Source organism: Pholcus phalangioides, unplaced genomic scaffold, assembly GCF_987345545.1.
Source record: "Pholcus phalangioides strain wild (caught in Gottingen) unplaced genomic scaffold, Ppha-v1.0 ptg000018l_1, whole genome shotgun sequence".
Taxonomy (NCBI): domain Eukaryota; kingdom Metazoa; phylum Arthropoda; class Arachnida; order Araneae; family Pholcidae; genus Pholcus; species Pholcus phalangioides.
In genome coordinates, this window is record NW_028301611.1 from 12,311,073 (window position 1) to 12,331,507 (window position 20,435).

A 20,435-nucleotide genomic window follows, 5' to 3' on the forward strand; every position below is an offset into this window, starting at 1 on the left:
ATGAAAGGGTAACTTCTCTTTCTCTGACAAGTTTAATGAATGATTCATGCTCAGATCTGAAAAGGTCTAAAAGTTACACGTCAAAATTATAAACGGGGGAATGAAAATTTACGTTTGGAAATGAGTAGGAAAAAGGAATTTGAAATTCATGTCACGTGAAGCGATCGCCATCGACGATGATGATGATGATGCACGCATCGACGAATCGAGGTCAATGTCGAGAATATAAAAAAATTCCTCACGTGAATTCTTTTTTTTCTTCTACCGAGAGAGTTCATTGACCTTTTCCACCACGAAGAGAAAGTTTACGGGGATGTTTTTTTAGGGATTTTTACTGTAATTTTTCCCTTTTTTTCTCGTACCGAAAGTAAAGCACGTTTTTTGGTGGTATATACAATGCAATATACGCTATTGTAATTTTTACTTATGGATGATCATTATTTATTTAATTTAATTAAAAAATAAATGATGATATACAAAAGTACAAGGATTAAATATAAAATAATTAAATGGTAGAATACAAAAAAATGAAATGATAAAATGTAAAAAATGAAATGATAAAATGTAAAAAATGAAATGATAAAATGTAAAAAATGAAATGATAAAATGTAAAAAATGAAATGATAAAATGTAAAAAATGAAATGATAAAATGTAAAAAATGAAATGATAAAATGTAAAAAATGAAATGATAAAATGTAAAAAATGAAATGATAAAATGTAAAAAATGAAATGATAAAATGCAAAAATAAAATGATAAAATATAAAAAAAATCAAATGAAAGAATGAAAGAAAAGATAAATATGAAAAATAAAATGATGAAATATTTTTGCTCGTGGATGATTATTATTAATTTTGAAATGCAATTTATTAAAATCTACTCAATTCTATCATTCAATATTAAAAATCAAATTATAGAATGTAAAAAATAAATGTTAAAATATAAAAAAATAAAATGTTAAAATAAAAAAAATAAAATGTTAAAATATAAAAAATGAAACAATAAAATGTAAAAAATAAAGTGATAAAATTATGGGAAATAAAATAAAATGATTAAATACAAAAAATAAAATGATTAAATACAAAAAAATAAAATGATTAAATACAAAAAATAAAATGATAAAGTATTATTATTCGTGTGGAATGATTATTATTAATTTTGTGGTGAAATTTATTAAAATTTACTCAAAAAATACTTTTTTTTAATCATAAAATATTAAATTTTAAATAATTTTTTATTAATTATTTTTATTCATTTACTTACAAAAATTAAGCATCCAAATGCAATTTTTTATTTTCCTGAATGGTATAAATAGTATCAAAGAATAATATTATATATATATATACACACATATATATATACATATTTTTTCTTCTACTCTAGAAACTCAACACTTCTTGGGAGTACATATACAGTAAAACGGGGTACTTTGTACCGTTTTTGAGAGTTTATTGGGAAAAACTCATACTAGGCATAGCAAATACATAAAATTATTGCTGAAAATGATCTGCACATATTTTATGACAATGTGAGAACAGGTCTGCTGCTATTAAAAGAGATCAAATTTTATTTCTTAATTTTCACGAATTTTTTAAAATCGGTGCAAAGTGATCCATAAAAGCGGGTTACTTTGCACCATCTTATATATTGATTATTTCTAAGCAAGAAAATATTTTGGAGCTGTCGATCCACTTAAAATTTATTGTGTTACTACATAGTACTACGGGACACTGACAGGAAATGGATTTTTTTTGTCATGAGTGGATAAAATTATCAAAATTCACTAAAGTGCAACTCATCTCATTTTAACATACAACAACATACATATCAACTAATGTGAATGAAAATCGGTATTATTTTATTAACAAACAAGAGAAATGAATTCCGTTATTAATATCAATTGCGCGAGCTGAATAAGCCTAAAACAAAATGAAAAAAACTACTTTGGGGTTGCTTTGCATGACTTTTTAGGTGGTGCAAAGTAGTCACAGTTTTGCTCTGAACATAGCCATCAAATTACTATCCATCGTATAATGATAAATAATAAATTACTTACAACTTTATAGGTATGATTCTGTTTGGAAACTTTCATTAGAATATCCACTAGGCAACGTTGAATCTTTTTTCAGGTTTGGTGTAAAGTAGCCCCGGATTACGGTACGTCATAATTCTTTATCTTAAAATATGTCTTTATTCGTTTTTTCTATTCATGTGAGTTTAAGTTTCTTCAGGATGTTTCTCCAATTTCTGTTTGAATATTTGAAACATTTTCCCAGGTTTTGAACCAATGAGCCAATGAGATGAAATTTCTCTATTTGGTAACTCTGAACCAGGGAATGTAAACCTTTTACCACTATGACACTCTTAAAAGTGTCGTAAGTAGGAACATGGATAATTTTTGTCAGTGTGAAACAGTGTCTCTCATCCGGTGCTCAGCGGAGTCCTTGGAACTCCATGTGCACTACCCAGGGGCTTCGCGGTCACTTGAGGGGAAAAAAGGCTCCGTCATAAAAATTATACACTAAAAAGAGCTCCGTGAGTCAAAAAAGGTTAAGAATCGCTGGTCTAAAAAGTCTATGATTATAAAACAGTGCTAAAATTTGCCGGCCGGGATAGTTGTGCGGTTTCACCCTCTTTTTCTCTATTTTCGGCCCTGGTCTTGAGACTGAGAACAAGATTAGAAAATGGGGTTTTATGTTCCTGGAACCTTGAGCCAATAACATGAAGGCTCCTTTCCAGAATGATATTCAGCATGCATATAATTGACTTGAATGTTTTGTCTTCCAAGGTTAACGGACCCCTTAAAATATTTCTACGGGCCGCAAGGAATCCGTGTACCCTTGTCGTGGATTAGATTTTCAATATCAAATGTTTAAAAAGTGTCGAAGCACCCCTGTTGGGAATGTGAATCGCTGTTCCAAGTATTAATGTAAATACAATTTTATCTTAAGGGTACCTCGTGAGAAAAAACCCGATTGATTTCACTTGATATAATTAATGATTAATAATATGAAGACTATAATGATTAATTAATTATTTCGCATGGCGAAGATTACAGTATAACTTTCTGTGCAGAAGCAAACTAAATACAGTAATTTGTAAAGAACCCCCGATGTCATACTTGTGCGAAGAAATATTTTTCTGCAATGAACAATATTAAAAACCAAAATTTGTCGCAGCTAAAAAATCATTGGAAAAAAAATTTAAAATTTGGACATGCTCATGCAAAAATTGAAGTTTGCAAATCAGATATTAAAAAAAATATCGTAAGATTGAATATTAAATTATATTTTTTTTATAATAGTAATTATAAAAAAAACAAAAGTTTTTGTGAGAAAATTTAAATTACATTTTTATTACCAATTGCGATAAATTAAACTTTTATAACCATTGAATTGTTAATAATTTTAATTTTAATTAAAGTTAATGATTAAATCCTAATGGTTTGTTTTTCATTTTTTCAAACCAAATTCAAAAGTAATGAAATTAAATTTAGCAGAAGGTATAATGATAATACATTATAACCGATGAAATCACAAATTTACCCTTTACTAAATATTTTTCTTTGATTTGTTTAAACTAGTTTAAAAACTGATGAAATTATAGTACTTGGATATATTGATAATTTATAGATGATTTTTTTTTTATTTTATTGTAATTAAAATAATCAAAATTGTATGTCTAATCACAGATTATATTTTTATTGTTATTTATAATATATGATCAAAATTATATTTTTCATTTTAACTATCGGATGAAACCTCTTACACGTAATTATTGTGTAATATTCTATTCATTCGTTAAGTGGTACAATGTATTTAAATAATATGGCAATAATAGGTTTTTCATAAGCCATGATAAAAGACAATGTCAAATATTGTTGTTTATTGCCGGCATGGCATTATGAATGAAGTCTTACATCATGTGTCTCGATAATGAGAGATGTGTTTGAACAAGCAGCTCAATAACAATCGCGAGATGTTTTCTCTTCTTCCTTTAAACCAATTTAATATCCGACGGTCAATAACAACAACTACAACAATTGTATCTCTAGTGGACTGTCTTCAGACAGAAAACAAAAAGAGATTTATCTCTAATGAGATTACACGGCTGTGGATGAATCTCTTCTTCTTTTTTGCTAAAAGAAAGTCACTGACCCTTTATCGATACTTCGAAGACGGATAAGTTTGCATGATTTGCGCATATTGTCTCAAATTTCATCAAAAAAGTAATAATATTAACAGAGCATGGAATTTTGATTTTTTTCCTGCACCGAAGTTATTCCATTCATGAATTAATTCATGAATAATTAATTAATAATCATTCAAGAAAGGGGACCTCATTAAAATTTATAATGCGTTTTACTATTTATATATTTTTGTGAGGAGGGAATATTTTATTTTTTTATTTTTTATTCATGTTGAAGGGTATCATATTTATTTTTGTTTACAAATAAATATGAAAAAAAAATATTACCAAAAGAAAATTAATTTTATTGAAATTTTGATGAAAACTTAAGTTTTTGACAATGTAATATTTTCCCACCCATGTTGAAATCTTGTTGGAAGCGACGGAATTCAACCGGATTTACAAAAATTCCGTGATTTACTGTGCGTAATTCGATGGTGCGAATTTCACAAGCTTGAGAGAGAATTTTTTCGTACAATCCGCAGTGGCGTATAATCCGTATATTCAAATTTCATTCATCAATAATGAAATATTAAAGAATGTAAAGGATTGTTTGTTATATTTTTGAAGGAAGAGAATGTCCAGTTTTCCACTCGCATCTATATGTCAACAATGAATCTTCAAAAATTTATTTTTACAAATTAACTATTTTTTTTAAATATTTATTACTATTCCTACGTCTTTGAAAAAAGCTAAAGAAAATATGCGTATTGTTCGCAATAAGAAATTCAGATGTTTTAACGTCTTATCCATGGATTGTATGTAGCAAAGTACGGTCCTTTTTTACATAATTTCTTTATTCCTAATTTTTGATTCCCATATACGTGTTAGCAACTTAAGAATTGATGTAATTTTCGAATTTTGGAAATTAAATTGTTGTTTAAAATTACCTTTAAAAATAAATATAAAATTTTCACAAGATAAAAGTCGTTAAAATTATTAATCCTATAGGTACACAAATTTTATCAAAAACTTCAATTCTTTTTAATATGAGAAATGAAATAACTGAGAATCTTCGGATTTTTTTTTAAACATTATCATTCAAATACTTTTTCAAAGAAATGGGAAAATCGAACAGAAATATTTTACATTTCTGAAATGAAAAATTATTAAAATTTCATTTTATTGACGAAAAAATTCAATATTAAGCAAATTAAAATATTTCAATTTTAAAAATATTGGATTGGATTTCGGATTTATTGGCACAAGGACCAATTTGGCCAAACTGTGACATTTAAAAATATTTGAAATACTTTTATTGTTTTAAAATTTCATGCGATTTTTTCAAACGATCACAAGGCCACATTCAATAATTCAATAAGTTCATGCACTACACAGAATTTTTTTTAATATTTAGGAATGCATTCGTAATTAATTTAGACAATACGAAGAAACAAAGAAATCATATTGAATGTTTCCTATTGAAAGAAAAAAATTCACAGATGCAATCAGTAAACAAGTTACATATACTGATTATAGGCTCGAATAACAATGCCATTCGGAAGATTCATTTCCTGATCATTTTGAAAAATCCAATGATCAGAAAAAAAATGAAATTTTTCATTTTCAAACATAAAAAAATGAATTTTTTTAGAAAATTTTTATTCTGTAACATTGAAAAAATATTTTTTTTTGATATATTGAAAAAAAAATTGTTTTGAAATTGAAATTTATTTTTAATTTTTTGATTTTGAAATTAAAATTTTTTTTTGAAATATTGAAGAAAAAAAAACTAATTTTAATGCAGTTAATGAGAAGAAAAAACGTAAGAAATGTAATGGTAAGGACTTAGGTTTTTGGGCATCCCAACTCGAGGTCATTGAACCCATTTCTTCTTTTCTTACAATCGGATTACGCCCCGGAGGTAAGAAGAAGCATCATCGATGAAAGACGAAGAGAAATGTTATAATTTCTCTTACAATGTATGAACTTTTTCTTTTTCTTCTCCTTCCTTGTAAAGAAAACGGCTAATCTAGTGTTGTATCAATGCCCCGAGAGCTAAAACTGCTTTCGTTCGGGAATAATAATATAATATAATTTCATTTTTTTTGTCATTGTTGTTTTCTTTTAAAGTTTCTCCCACGCCCCAAGCTTTTGTGAAAACAGAAGGAAAGAAAAAAAAAGAAGAGCTTCTTCCATTTTCAGCCGTCGCTGCACTGGAAAATCGCTTGACGCACGTACGGAATTTCACCCAGTTCTCAGTCAGTATACTTACGGTATACATTACATACATAAAGCATGTTTTGTCGAAGGACGAGTATATTCGCGGTTATTGACCTTTCTTGATCATCAAACCAATAAGTATTCATATTTGCCAAAGTTGAGCTTTACTTAAAGACTTAAAAGATAATTACGATGGATAATAATATTGATCAACTTCGCAGTGCATTTAAATTCATGAATATTCAAAGCTAGGATCTCGATTACATAGCTAAATATAATACACAAAATTTGTAAAAACAACTTATGCTAAAAATAAATTATGCTATTAATAATTGAATTTCAAGATTTTTTTTTCTGATATTCGCTGTATGTGATACTTGATAAAATTTCATTATTAAATTTTGCATAATAATTTTTTGTAATAATAAACAATTATTATAATTCGTTTTTTCGTAAATTACCAAATTTTTCTCTCTCTCATTGCTTAATTTTTTTTATAATTTTTTCATTTTATATAATTATTTTTTATTTAAAATTTATTAGTTTACTTTTTTACTTTATTATAATAATTTTTCATTTTATTTATTTTATTTTAATATATCTTATATATATATATATGAATATGCATAACAGGTTACCATTCGATTTCTGAACATGAACTAATATCATTATAAATATTTCAGAAAAGTTTTTACCTAAATTTATTTCTCCCCTACTAAACACGTAGCAGGTGTGCACTTTGGCACCGAGAAGCCGGGATTTACACACAGTGTTTTCTTTAAACATGCATATGTGGTGTTTTCATACCTCCAGAATATACAAAAGATACCCGTACCCCACCTGAAATGTACAGGAGGGTTACGTATCCCTTGGTATAATTTCAGGTTAGCACTTAGGTTGCGTATCCCCATGGGCGTGCGCAGGGAGCGGTCTCCGAGACAATCGAAGATTTGTAGAGAAAATGGTAAGAAAAAAATTGCAGAAAGAAACCTTTGTTGCTGTTATTAATGAATTTCTGTTATTTAAAATTCTTTCAAAATTTCCATGGCAAAAAATTCCCTTTGCCTCTCTCCCACAAACCTCCAATTTATAATTTTGCCCTAGTTAGGTCTTATTTGCGTATTTCTAAAAATGCCTGGGAGGCTTGCGTTCCTCTAGACGTAGGAAGTTTGCTTACTAAAAATGAGTGAAAAGAGTTGCAACGTTTGAAAATTTTAATTACTTAACTTGTTTTTTCCGCCATTAATGATTATTTTTTGCGTAAGTCTGAATTGCCAGTCACGTACTACAAGTTGGGAAACAAAACATTATTGAAAAACAATAATGTTGAGAACTATGATAGCGTACATTTTCCATGTAAATTTCAACGATGTAATTTCTTCATTGTGGAGCATTTCCTTGAATTGTTTTCCACTGTCAGTTTTTGTTTTCCACTCTTTCTGATTCAGTACCTTATGAAGGTCAATGACATGACGAAGCTTACCTTGAATTCGATTCACATATATCAAGTGATATCTTCTTCTTGTTGTTGTTCATCATAAAAAAAAGAACAACAAGAAAAAGACAAACCCTTGGAAAGTAGGTGAACGTGTGAATCGCTTGAATACGCGCCAACAGTTCCGGTTGTGGTTGCTTATTACTATTAGTAGCAGTTGCCGCACAGATCTCTCTCCTACCTAGGTACATCATCTTTTTCTCTATATATCTTTCAGTGTGTGTGTGCGTATATATACCCCGTTCATTTTTCTTTATATAAGAATTTTTCCGAATCCTCTGAATGGAAACCTGTTACATCCAAACATCGTCCCTTTTCTTTTCGCATCTTGTTGTAAATACATAAGAGCAAGCACAGCTTCTTTCTCTATTTTTTTGCTATTATTCAATCGTAAAGAGAAGAGAGAGAGAAAAAAAGAGAACAAACAAACAAACCATAATCATACGGCTATTCATTCATCTGAAAGGTGAATGACCTTGAAAAATGCTTTCACAAGAAATATTATGCATCGAAATCGGTTCATAGGAATCATCATTTAGTTTCCAATCCTTTGTTTATTATTTTGTCATTTCATAGAAAAAATGATATCCGTGACCCGTTGTTTCAAAATTTTGTTTTCCCCCAGTGAGATCGTAATTTCATTGTTTCGCGAATGTTATTCGGATATACATACAGTCAAACCTCGTCATAACGAACTTCGATGGATTAAAAATTTCGTTCGTTATATTAGATCTAATAGGGGCACATCGTAATGACAGGAACGAAAATTTTATTCGTTACGTACAGAGGTTCTTTATAAGCCAGGCCCGCTATATGTGTGGTAAGTTCGACTTTATATCCTCAAATAGATATAGAATCACGGAATTGTGGAAAGTACTTCACCTTTAGTAGTTATTACCAATAAATAAATGGTTCTCAGACTTCTTCAGCCTACGGCTCCCTTGGCTTTATCATCGTTTATAGGCACATATCTCCTGCACCACCTATTCACGATGTCTCTGACAGAAACTGGCACCGCGCCTAGAAGCCGCGACGCACACTTTGGGAATCACTCCAATCGACGGATATGAAGAATACCAGATCGATAAACCTTTAACCCACTGTGCAGAAAGATGTTGAGAAACTTCATATTGAAGTTTTTATGTAAATTTTAAAGAAAAGAAATTTCGGTTTAAATGTTAAAATAAATTTTCAGTTTTAGGATAAATTTTTTTGAAATTGTAACGTAACCTTGTAATTGTAACCTTCAAGTTAAAAGTTAGGATAAATTTTTCAACTAAATTTTAGGATATATCTTAAACTATGTTCCGGGATAAATTCTTTAATTAAGTTTCAGAAAGGATTTCTCGATAGGGTTTAGGATGAATCTTTCAATATCATTTCAGGAGGAATTTTCGAATTGAGTTTTAATATAAATTTTGGAAGGAATTTAAAATTAACAATTTAGGGTAAAAGTTTTTTATTAAATTTTTAGTTAAGTTTAATTTGAAGATAAGTATTTTAAAAAAAAATTGATTTTTCATATTATAAGTAAATTTTCACACTTTTATCAATAAGTAAAATAGATCTAAAAAAATCAACAAAAATGAAAAAAAAAAAATTATCAGAGAACGCATTAAAAAGTGTACAAATATCCGAAAAATAAATTGGGACAAAATTTCCAGTTTTCACTTTAATACCCCCATAACAACTTCAAAAAGTATATTATGCACGTAAGAATTATAACAGATCCGTATACCAGTAAAGTAAAACAAAAATTCCATTCGAATGCTCATCAATCACTATCACTACTCAATATACATCAGTCTTAATATGCATTATTTCTCACAATAAAACCTTCCCACAGTACACATAAAAAAATTAAAATAATAACAATAATTGATAATAAACAAACGGATTCTTTTAATATTACATGTCCTCCCATTAATTTGATATAATTATCGTACTTAGAACTTGACATTCATAAAAACAAGTTCCTATTACATAACAAGAAAACAATATCAATACAATAAATTAATAGCAAAATATATAAAACAAATGTCTATTTATATGTATTTTGAAACCGAAACTAAAGAAAAAAGTCACTCATTAGAGATTTGACTTTTATTGTTTTAACATCGACATTTGATCCGTTTGTTTTTATATTTAATCTCATCTTTTTCGTAATAAAACTTATCACTTGACGCTATTCTGAGGATGATGATAATGATAATAATAACAATGATGATGATGATGATAATGTTAAATAGACAAGACGGAAGAGAGATCAAATAATAATGAAAATCGCGAATACAAAGACCTGTTCCACAGTGCTTCCTGAATCCGCGCTTCAGCATCCATGGGTCAATGACCTCTACGGATAGGGAAAACAAATCCTACGCGAAAAATCCCTAAAAGATGATTTTCTTCCCTACTCTGACACTGACCTTGAATTTTCCAGGAAGAGTTTGTTCACGATTTCTTTTTCATTCGAAATATTTTCCGTTTTACCACCTACCCCGAATATCGAAAAATATTATAAATATCGATGATTGTTCTAGCATTTTATATCTTTTTTTTCTTTTTAAATAGGCGTTTAAGGCTAGTTATATAATTTTTTTTTATCAATAACCTCTCTAATAACAGGTTTAGGTCTTCCCTTCCCACATGATTAGAGGTTAAATAAAAAAACTAAAAAAAAAAAACCCCAAGAATAATTTGTGTTTTAGGACAGGTTATGTTAAATAATAAGGTAGTTATTACCATAATTCGTTACTTATTTATTTTACGCTTTGATGTTATTTTCGTATAAATATTAGCATGATGGGGGTTAGTGAAATGCGAGAAATATAATCGAGATCCCGGTTATAACGATCGAAATTTTCGGTGCCATCCTATAGGACAGTGTTTCTCAAAGTGTGCATAGCGGCTCTTAAGGGCGTCACCAATCTCTGTCAGTGGCGTCGCGGTGAACTCGAGGTATTGATTCGCGTGCCTACTTAGGCTCTGAAGTGGTTCTTTTTCGTAAGTGGAAATGTATATATATATATATATATATATATACATTATATATGCATATATATACATATATATATATATATACAGTCGAATCTCGTTATAACGAACTCCAAGAGAGAGGAGAAATCACGTCGTTATAATGAAATTTCGTTATAAAGGAATTGAAGGTTTTTGCATTATTCCTATGTAAATTTATCTGGAGATTGGAAAAGTGTTCGTTAAAACGAGATTTGACTGTATATAGTTCACGGCTCATCTGCGGCTCCCCAGTTATGGTTTAATAATTAAATCATGACTGGGGAGCCACGAATGGGGCGAGGAAGCGACGGGGAACAAAAGTTTCAGAACCACTGTGATAAGATGTTCACTTATTACAGTGTTTTTCAATCTTTCTTATCTCGCGGCACACTTGCGATCAGATTGTAAAAATGTATAGTTTTAATGATTTGATTACTAACCCAGACAAAACCATTTATAGCTAAATTGTTGAGAATGTAAAAGACAATATTTCTGAAACAAAATTATAAGTAATGAAATTATGTTTGGATTCCTTTAGAAAAATAATTCAGTCAATTTCCTTTAGAAACTGCCGTTTCGCAAGTTCGTTTCGCGAATCAAATTTTTGATCCCATAAAGTCCATTATAACTGTATCTGATCAGCGCCTATTTTTCACATGGGAGAACGGGGAACGTGCCCAGGGCTCACAAATTTTCAAGGCCCCAGAATTGTTTTTTTTTTGTATTTCAGGCACAGCCCACACGCCCTTTTCCCCTGCGTACGCCTCTGCCTCAAAGAAGACTACACATAAGTAAAAGGAGCTCAAAAAAATTGATATTTGGCCAGGGCCTTAACTTATAAGGAACAAATCTCCAACAATTTCCATGCCCGACATGAAATAACACACGTGCGAACTAATTAGCGTAAGGCATTTCATTAAAAAAAACATGTGTCAAGTCGAAATTCTTACATTCACTGGGCACGTCGGGAAATAGATTTGACCAGCCCGGATTTGCACTAGTTTTACTTTATATAAAGAACTTACTTTGTTAAATTATGAATTGATAGCCTTAGGTAAGCATTGAATTTCAATTGAAAAGTCTATATATGTGTTTAATATGTAGTGGGGGGGGGGGTGAAACAGATGGATATAGAATATTGAGAATAATAATAATCACAGATTAATGATTGGAAGTGAAGTGATAGGTTGATAAATTTTTAGTGAATAAATATTTCGCAAAGTTTTTTTTTTACAGCTTTTAATCTAGCTATATAAATGCTTTTAATAAATAAATTAATTTAGATTTAAAAGAAAAAATTCTGTGTTTTTTTTTAATAATTTTAAAATTAGTGAATTTTGTGATACAGAAATGCAGCAGATTTTGAGTTGTTTACGATTACATTAAAAAAATAAGTGACATTGAAAATAATTTTGAACGATTTTAGACCAGGGAAAATAAGCAAGACATCATTTTATTATGATTATGCACTATAAGAAATCTAATTGTTTTAGAGACCCTGGGACGGGGCCGCCCTTACTAGACACGGGGTCCGGCACGAAAATAATTGCAGGGTTCCTCAGTTTCGATTTTTTTCTTTTGCGAGAGAAGGGGATCGAAAAAAAAAATCAGGAAATTAAAATCATGTAAATATTTGGAATAAATGCAAGAAATTATTTCAAAATTGATGCAAATTTAGAATAAATGAATGACATGATCCCAGAATTGCTAAAAATTTAAAATAAATGGTAGAAATAGTCTCAGAATTGCACAACTCTGAGGAAAATTTAGAATTGCACAACTCTGAGGAAAATTTAGAATTGCAGAATTGATGAAAGTTACGGATATCAGAATTGATGAAAGTTACGGATATCAGAATTGATGAAAGTTACGGATATCAGAATTTATGAAATTTATAAATCTCAGAATTTATGAAAGTTATAAATCTCAGAATTTATGAAAGTTATAAATCTCAGAATTGTTGAAAATTCAGAATTGATTAATTGATGAAATTTCAGAATTGCAGAATTGATGAAAGTTCAGAATTTCGGAATTAATGAAAGTTCAGAATTTCGGAATTAATGAAAATTCAGAATTTCGGAATTAATGAAAATTCAGAATTTCGGAATTAATGAAAATTCAGAATTTCGGAATTAATGAAAATTCATAATTTCGGAATTAATGAAAATTCAGAATGACAGGATTGATAGAAATTCAGAATGACAGGATTGATAGAAATTCAGAATGACAGGATTGATAGAAATTCAGAATGACAGGATTGATAGAAATTCAGAATGACAGGATTGATAGAAATTCAGAATGACAGGATTGATAGAAATTCAGAATTGCACAATTGATGAAAATTCAGAATTGATTAATTGATAAAATTTCAGAATTGCAGAATTGATGAAAATTCAGAATTTCGGAATTAATGAAAATTCAGAATGGCAGAATTGATGAAAATTCAGAATTGCAGAACTAATGAAAGTTCAGAACCGCAGAATTAATGAAAGGTAAGAATTGCAGAATTGATTAAAATTCAGAATTCCACGTCTGGTGAAAATTCAGAATTTATGAAAGAAATTATTGTTATCGTAAATGCGGGGGAGGGGGCTAAAACACGGTGTGACCGCACCTGTCGCACGCCCCCTAATGGTGGCTCTACGCAGGGTAAGGGGATTTCTTTTTTATGGCAGAGAGGCCGATTCATTGCGGAAGATGAGCAAAAAGCACAAAAAAAAAAAAAAAAAAAAAGAGAACCAACGCCTGAGCGTTTTTTTTCCAGAAAGCGAGTAAAACCAACGCTATGTTATAAGCGCAAAGAAAAGGTCAACGACCGTAATAACGCGCGCGCGAGAGACTTTGCGGAAGAATTCGCCTCCTCCACGGAAAGGGAAACGCGTTTTTTGTGCGCGTTTTTTCGACATTGACCTTCATTTTTTTTTTTGTTATTTCATTTTCCCAGTTATACTGAACACAATGCAATAATAATCCGCACGCAAAAAAGCAAAAAAGCAAAAAAAAAAAAAAAAAAAGTGCCTAGAAACTGCCGAACAACAGGTGTTCGGTACTCACTTGATCAATTTCATATAAGTGTAGGAAAAATTAATAATATTCATCATTTCTATGTTATTTTTCATCAAAAAATCTAAAGCTTATTTTGTAAATTTTTTTTATCGCTCTGTTGTTCACTCCTATAAAAACATTGAACTTATTTTATTATTTTGCGGAAACGGATGCTGCTGTAAGCATATTTTTATTTGGAACAATACACCAACACAGCAATTCAATTAATTAAAGCAGATTTTTTTTTTAACCTAGCTAAAATAGTTAATCAAGGGTGAAATATACAGTTTGCCTTCACTTTATTGTTATCCATGAACAGATAAAATCTTGGAAACAGTTATTTTCCGGATATTATGCTGAGGTGAGCTCGGAAAGAAAAGTCATCACGTCTCCGCCGGGACTCGAACCCAGGTCTCTTGCATACCGGGCAAGGTAAGGCCCGGGTTCGAGTCCCGGCGGAGACGTGATGACTTTTCTTTCCGAGCTCACCTCAGCATAATATCCGGAAAATAACTGTTTCCTTGATATCTCTGGCTGAGAAAGAAGCCATCTATATCTCTCTAGATAAAATCTTGCTTTACAAAAATGAATATATAGTGTTTCCTTGAATTTTACTTTCAATTTCCTCAGTTTGGTGCAGTTATTTCAACAGCTCTAAAAAAATGACACCGACAACGAATCAATTGTTTTAGTCGAACAGTTATTGTACTTTCTAGCCGTATTTTGTACTGAAAGATGTACTTTCGAAAACACCGAAAAAAATTGAGAAAAAAAAATTGTTAGGCTGGCCTTACGCTATAAAACTTTTAGAAAACTTCCTTTATAAAACCTGAATAAAACAACAACCAATAAGTATATTGGATACATTTGCTCGAATATAAAAGATACGTTTATTGAGTGTATTTTCCAAGTTTTATAAAAGAATCTATTTAAAACTTTTATAGTGAAATCCCGGCTTTATAATCGGCATATTTGGCCATAAACCGAATATATACGTAAATATTCACTCACATACTAGTATATATTTTTTAAGGGACAGAAATTCATACATTGTCTAAGGCCGGTATTACACTATAAAAGTTTGATAAAATCACTTGTGCATGAAACTCAAAAAATTCAACCAATAAAGCTCATTGGTTACATTCGAGCAAATGAAACTGATAATCTAAGTGGTGGCATTTTTCAAGTTTTATAAAATTACTTTTATCAAACTTTTATAGTGTATAGAGTACACTTTAAAAGTTTTAGAAAACAACTTTTAGAAACTTAAAAAATGCAACCAGTAAGATTATCTGTTACATTCGAGGAAATGCAACCGATAAGTTTACGGGTTACATTTGTCAAGTCTAATAAAATAATTTTCATAAAACTTTTATAGTGTAATCCCGGCCTAATTTCCACAATTGTTTTCCATAACGAATTAGCAATTTTTTCAACATTACGTTTGGTTTTTTTTGTTTGTTTTTAAATTCACATGCTCAATTTTATTTACACGTTAGATTTTTTATCAAACTATCCGTGTATTTCTACTCATTAGATACTTTCTAAGCAATTTATCCAAATATTTTTAGATAATTGCTAGATATTAGATATTCCTCAGGCCGGGATTACACTATAAAAGTTTCATAAAAGTTGATTTATAAAACTTGAAAAACGTAACCAATAAGGTTACCGGTTTCATTCGAGAAAATAAAAACAATGCTCTTATTGGTTGCACTTTTAAAGTTTTATAAATGAAATTTTATTAAACTTTTATTGTGTAATCCCGGCCTTAAGAATATCTTCGAGTATGGTAATTTTTTTGTGATTTATTTCGCTACAACTGAAAATTTTCTGACTCATCAGACAGATATTTGCAGAGTAAATTTTTTCTGTATGATCCTTATGGTGAGAAATTTATTCCATAAATCCGACTTATTTGCTTAAACAATTTTTTTTACGCATTACGTTTTACAGGGTAAAATTTTATACACACATCGAAACTTTTGAACAAATATCTCTCTCCATAAAACTTTACCGGAGTGAATTTTTCCCGACTTCATGTTTTTTCGGACAAATTTTTATAAACTGCTGATTTTTTTAATGAAATTTTTTAGCGCATAGAATTGTTTTTAATGTAAACTTTTCTCCACATAAGATTCATTTTAATGAAAATCATTATACACAGCATTTTTTTAGATACAATTTTTTTCTGCACATAGGACTTCTCTTGAAAAAATTGCTCTACGCATCAGGTTTCTCCAAATCGAATTTTCCATTCATTAGATTTTTCGAGCAAATTTTTCCTACACATCACATTTTCGTTTGAGCAAACTTTTGCAATTAATCACATTTTTTTGAGCAATTTTTCTACATATCACATTTTTTCGAGGAAAATCTTTCCACTACAGTAAATGGTTTTTTCCCCCGAATAAATTTTAGTTTTCATTCAGTTTCATTCACAGCAAATTCTTCAACACGTCGTTTTTCTGGAGCAAATTCCTCATCAATTTTTTTCTGAGAAATTTTTTTTGTCAAATCGTTTTTCTAAAAAATTTAAGCAAATTTTTATTTTCATCAATTAATTAATTTTTCTGCTCAACACAGATTTCTTTCCAAGTAAAATTTTTCTCTGTGCACGATATTTTTCCAAAACGACTTTTCATTCATGAAACTTGAAAGATAATTTTATTTCTACATTCCAGTATTTCTCCGAATTTGCGTATCATGTGTTTTGAAATGCAATTATTCCCCCATAGAATTTTTTCTCTGCAGTTCATAATGAATTTCCTCGAAATATGAAGAAAGTATTCATAGTTCACTCCATGGGCCTAATTCTTCATGAATCCGGTCATTATAAAATTACAAAACAACAGGTTAAATAGTATTTTCTACCGGTCCGAATAAAATATAATGAAACACGATACGGAAGCGGACTTTAACTATACAGTATAATCTCGGTGAAGCGGCCGACTGAAAACTTCGATCTATCGTTAGCTCGCCTTAGGCCGGAATTACACTATAAAAGTTTTATAAAAATCATTTTATAAAACAGGAAAAATTTAATCAATAAGCTTATCGGTTGCATTTGCTCGAATGTAACCTATGAGCTTTATTGGTTGAATTTTTTAAAGTTTTGTAAAAGATTTTATCAAACTTAGGAGAATAACAAATAATCGTATCAATTACAACATTCGCTCCATTGTAACCAATGCGCTTATTGGTGGCGTTTTTCAAGTTTTATAAAAGAACCATTATCAAACTTTTATTGTGTAATCCCGGCCTTTATCGGAAATTCCGATTTCAAAGCGGGAAAAAAAGAAAGATTGATTGAAATAAAACCGCGATATTTATGTCATCTGTTATCAGTGATTTATCATATTAGTAAAACATGCCAAACTGGAGATGGAGAAATTCTAAAAGATAAGTTATTCTAATTTAATCATATTTAATTATTCAATTAGGATATTTAGAAATAAATTAGACGTACATATACAGTATACTGTGTTTCATATGGAAACGAACGCACATATGATGCTTGTATATATGAAATGAATTATAAATCAATTTTATGTAAGATTATTTTCTGAAGAAAATGCAGTTTTTTTCATTTTTTCCTCTATTTTTTGTCATTTTTTTCGTGAGAAAGTCAATCACTTAGTGCAAGGAGACAAATGAATTCGTTAATGAATCTGCCAAATTATATTGCTAAATGCTGAATTCTGTTGCTAAAGACTAAATTCTGTTGCTAAACGCAAATTTCTATTGCAACATCTAAATTCTATTCCTAAATGGTGAATTCTGTTGCTAAATGCTAAATTATGTTGCCAAATGCTAAATTCTTTTGTTAAATGCTCAATTCTGTTACTAAAGACTAAATTCTGTTGCTAAATTATGTTTTTAAACGCTAAATTCTATTGCAAATACTAAATTCTATTGCAAATACTAAATTCTATTGCAAATACAAAATTTTATTGCTATAAAACATTAAATGCTACTAAACGCTAAATTCTATTGCTAAATGCAAAATTTTATTGCTATAAAAAAAATCAAATGCTACTAAATGCTAAATTCTATTGCTAAATGCTAAAATTTTATCGCTGTAAACAACTAAATGCTATTAATTGCTAAATTTACTGCTAAATGCTAGTTTTTAAATCTCTCTCATTCCCGAAAACTTCGAGTTCAGGGAAAATTTAAACACTAAAAAATACGGGAACCGTTCTGTGGTCGAGTGAAAACTTCGACTTAAACAAATATTCGGAGTTCGACTTGTCGCGAGTCGACTGTATTTAAGAATTATGAGGCTGTGACTTACAGTTTGAAGCTCCAGAAGTGCAAGATCACATAAAAAATGAATAGATCGTTGCCATTGGTGACCACGTGCTGATGTCTTCTTGTTAGTTAAAGTATGTTGATATGGGGGTTTGATTTGTGATATTATGCTTGGTTGTTTAATTCTCACCGTACAATTTTTTTATTTTGATCCCCATGAAGATAAGCTTTGACTTAAAGTATAGTGAAAGTTTTTAGTTAGAAATATGGTGAATATGAGCTTTGAGGGTTTTCATCAGAGGGCAGCACTTGAAGTTGGACTTCAAGTATTAGGGTTTTCAAGACGGCTTCCAGTAGAAAGTGCCTCCGGGAAAAGTGTGATTTATTACATAAAATTTAGCAATAAAATTCTGGAAAAAATTTTGTGTGAAGATGAATATACCCTGCGTCATTCCGGCTGAATAAATTTAAACGAAATGAATTATTTCGCTCCAAAAAAAAATTGAAAAATTGAAAATTTGTAAAAATGCAGATTTGTTGGCATTTATGTTTTTAATGCATTTTTTGAATATCAAAAATGCAAAAATACGTTGAAAATTCCGAAAAAAAAATTAATGCTCGGGGTTCTGGAAGGGATAAGATTAAAGTTCTTATTTAGGCAAGTGACATTAGAGATTATAATTTGAATGCATACCTGAAGAGTTCTTGTGCCTTCCATTATGTCTCGAACCTGGGCTCGAACTTTCTGGACTGAGACTTTTCTGTTGTTCGTAAACGACACCGAGCTGTCTCTGATAAGTGGAATGTTGTTGCTGCTGCTGCTGTTGTTGGATGATGGCCTGAGCGATGGCCCTCGAGCTGACCATACCTCCACCACCACTGCTGACCACAGGCGGTGGGCTCATGAGCCCGTTGTCGCTCTTGATGGTGGACGGATAAGGAGGCAAGTAAGACTCCGGCGACATACTGTAGAACGGCGGCTGCTTCTCCTCGTAGCCTTCCTTTTTCGATGGCGGTTCGAAAAAATGCAAATTGAACTCATTCTCACTGCTATCAAATCCAAGATCCGAGGCTATCGAGTCGGTAGTCGTGACTACCGAGCTAGTGACGGGTGATCCAAGAACGCAACTGTCGGAAAACACATCCATAACTTTGTTCTATTTCCTTTGTAGATATTGGAGCCGCTGAGTATGTATAACCCAGCACCCTTAACCCAATGACAAAACCAGCACCTACCGAACAGAAAATAACTGAAATTAACCAAAAAAAAAAAACCCCTTAACCTTCCACACAAAGTCCCAACACCAAACAAAAACTTAATCAAACGGTGACTATGTCTTTGAATCACATACACGCACAATCCAAGTCCGTAAATGTCTTGGAGGGGGGAAAAGTACAGTCTATGACAGTTTTCTTTGCAAAATACCCTACTTGGCTACGTAGCCAAGTAGTAGCTCCCTAAAGTAGGTGCCGGTAAAGCCAGCATTTTTGAAATCTCGTGGATGTTAATGGGCACAGATAATAGCCATTCTGGTTTGGTCTTTCTTCTCCCTTTGTGACACCTTCCAATGTCCCGTTCAGAAATAGATAACACCGTGTTTATCGGCAGCGGTCTCGGACGTTGTTGCCGTCGTAGACATTTGAAGTCACGTGAAACTCCGGAACGGGACCGGACGCGTCGTCGAGTAGTAACGTCAGTTTCCCGGTTCGGCCTCTCTCTCTCTCTCTCTACACTGCGATGTTTACACTACGCGGACGATGAACTGAGTGATGAAAAGTCCCCACTACGAAACTTTTACGCCGGCCATTCCAGCAGACGATACTCTGATGATGATGATGCTGACGTTAAAAAAAAAAGAGAAGAGTAAGAAATAAGTAAAGAAAGAACAAGTTTTCTGGTTGGACAGGAAGCAGGGAGTTTCCAGAGTCGTCTGCTCCTTGATAAAAAGAACTGTAGATAGAAAGAAAGAAAGGGGTGTTGTGTGTGCAGACGACCACTCACGTGGGGAGTTGGGCTGTGACGTCACGTACGGGATGATTCGTGACGTCACGATCTCGTAGCGGGACCGTCCCATGGAAGAATGGTTCGTATTGTATTTTTATCTTTTCTTTTTTAACGAATGACTGAGTTTTGATTTGATACCGGTCGGGTAATTAAATCATTTTATTTAAGACCATGATTACATGGGATGGCTGGTTTAAATACCGCACGGGTGGGACAACGGAACAGTCGCGGATCCAGAACGATGTGACCGGTGCCGTATTAATGAGTGGGC

At 31.1% G+C, this 20,435-nt stretch overlaps 1 protein-coding gene across 2 annotated transcripts in view; it reads right to left on the minus strand.

The window, feature by feature from the left end:
• Positions 1-19,885, minus strand: part of LOC149071747 (ecdysone-induced protein 78C-like) — a 147,207-nt gene extending 127,322 nt beyond the window's left edge. Inside the window, exon 1 of one of the 2 annotated variants that reach the window (XM_089247631.1) lies at positions 18,854-19,885. In XM_089247631.1, coding sequence (XP_089103757.1) covers positions 18,854-19,307 — 454 coding nt within the window. In that variant the 5' untranslated portion in view covers positions 19,308-19,885. The remainder of the gene's footprint in view (positions 1-18,853) is intronic. The other variant, XM_089247632.1, reaches the window with a different exon arrangement.
• Between the last annotated feature and the right edge of the window lie 550 nt (positions 19,886-20,435).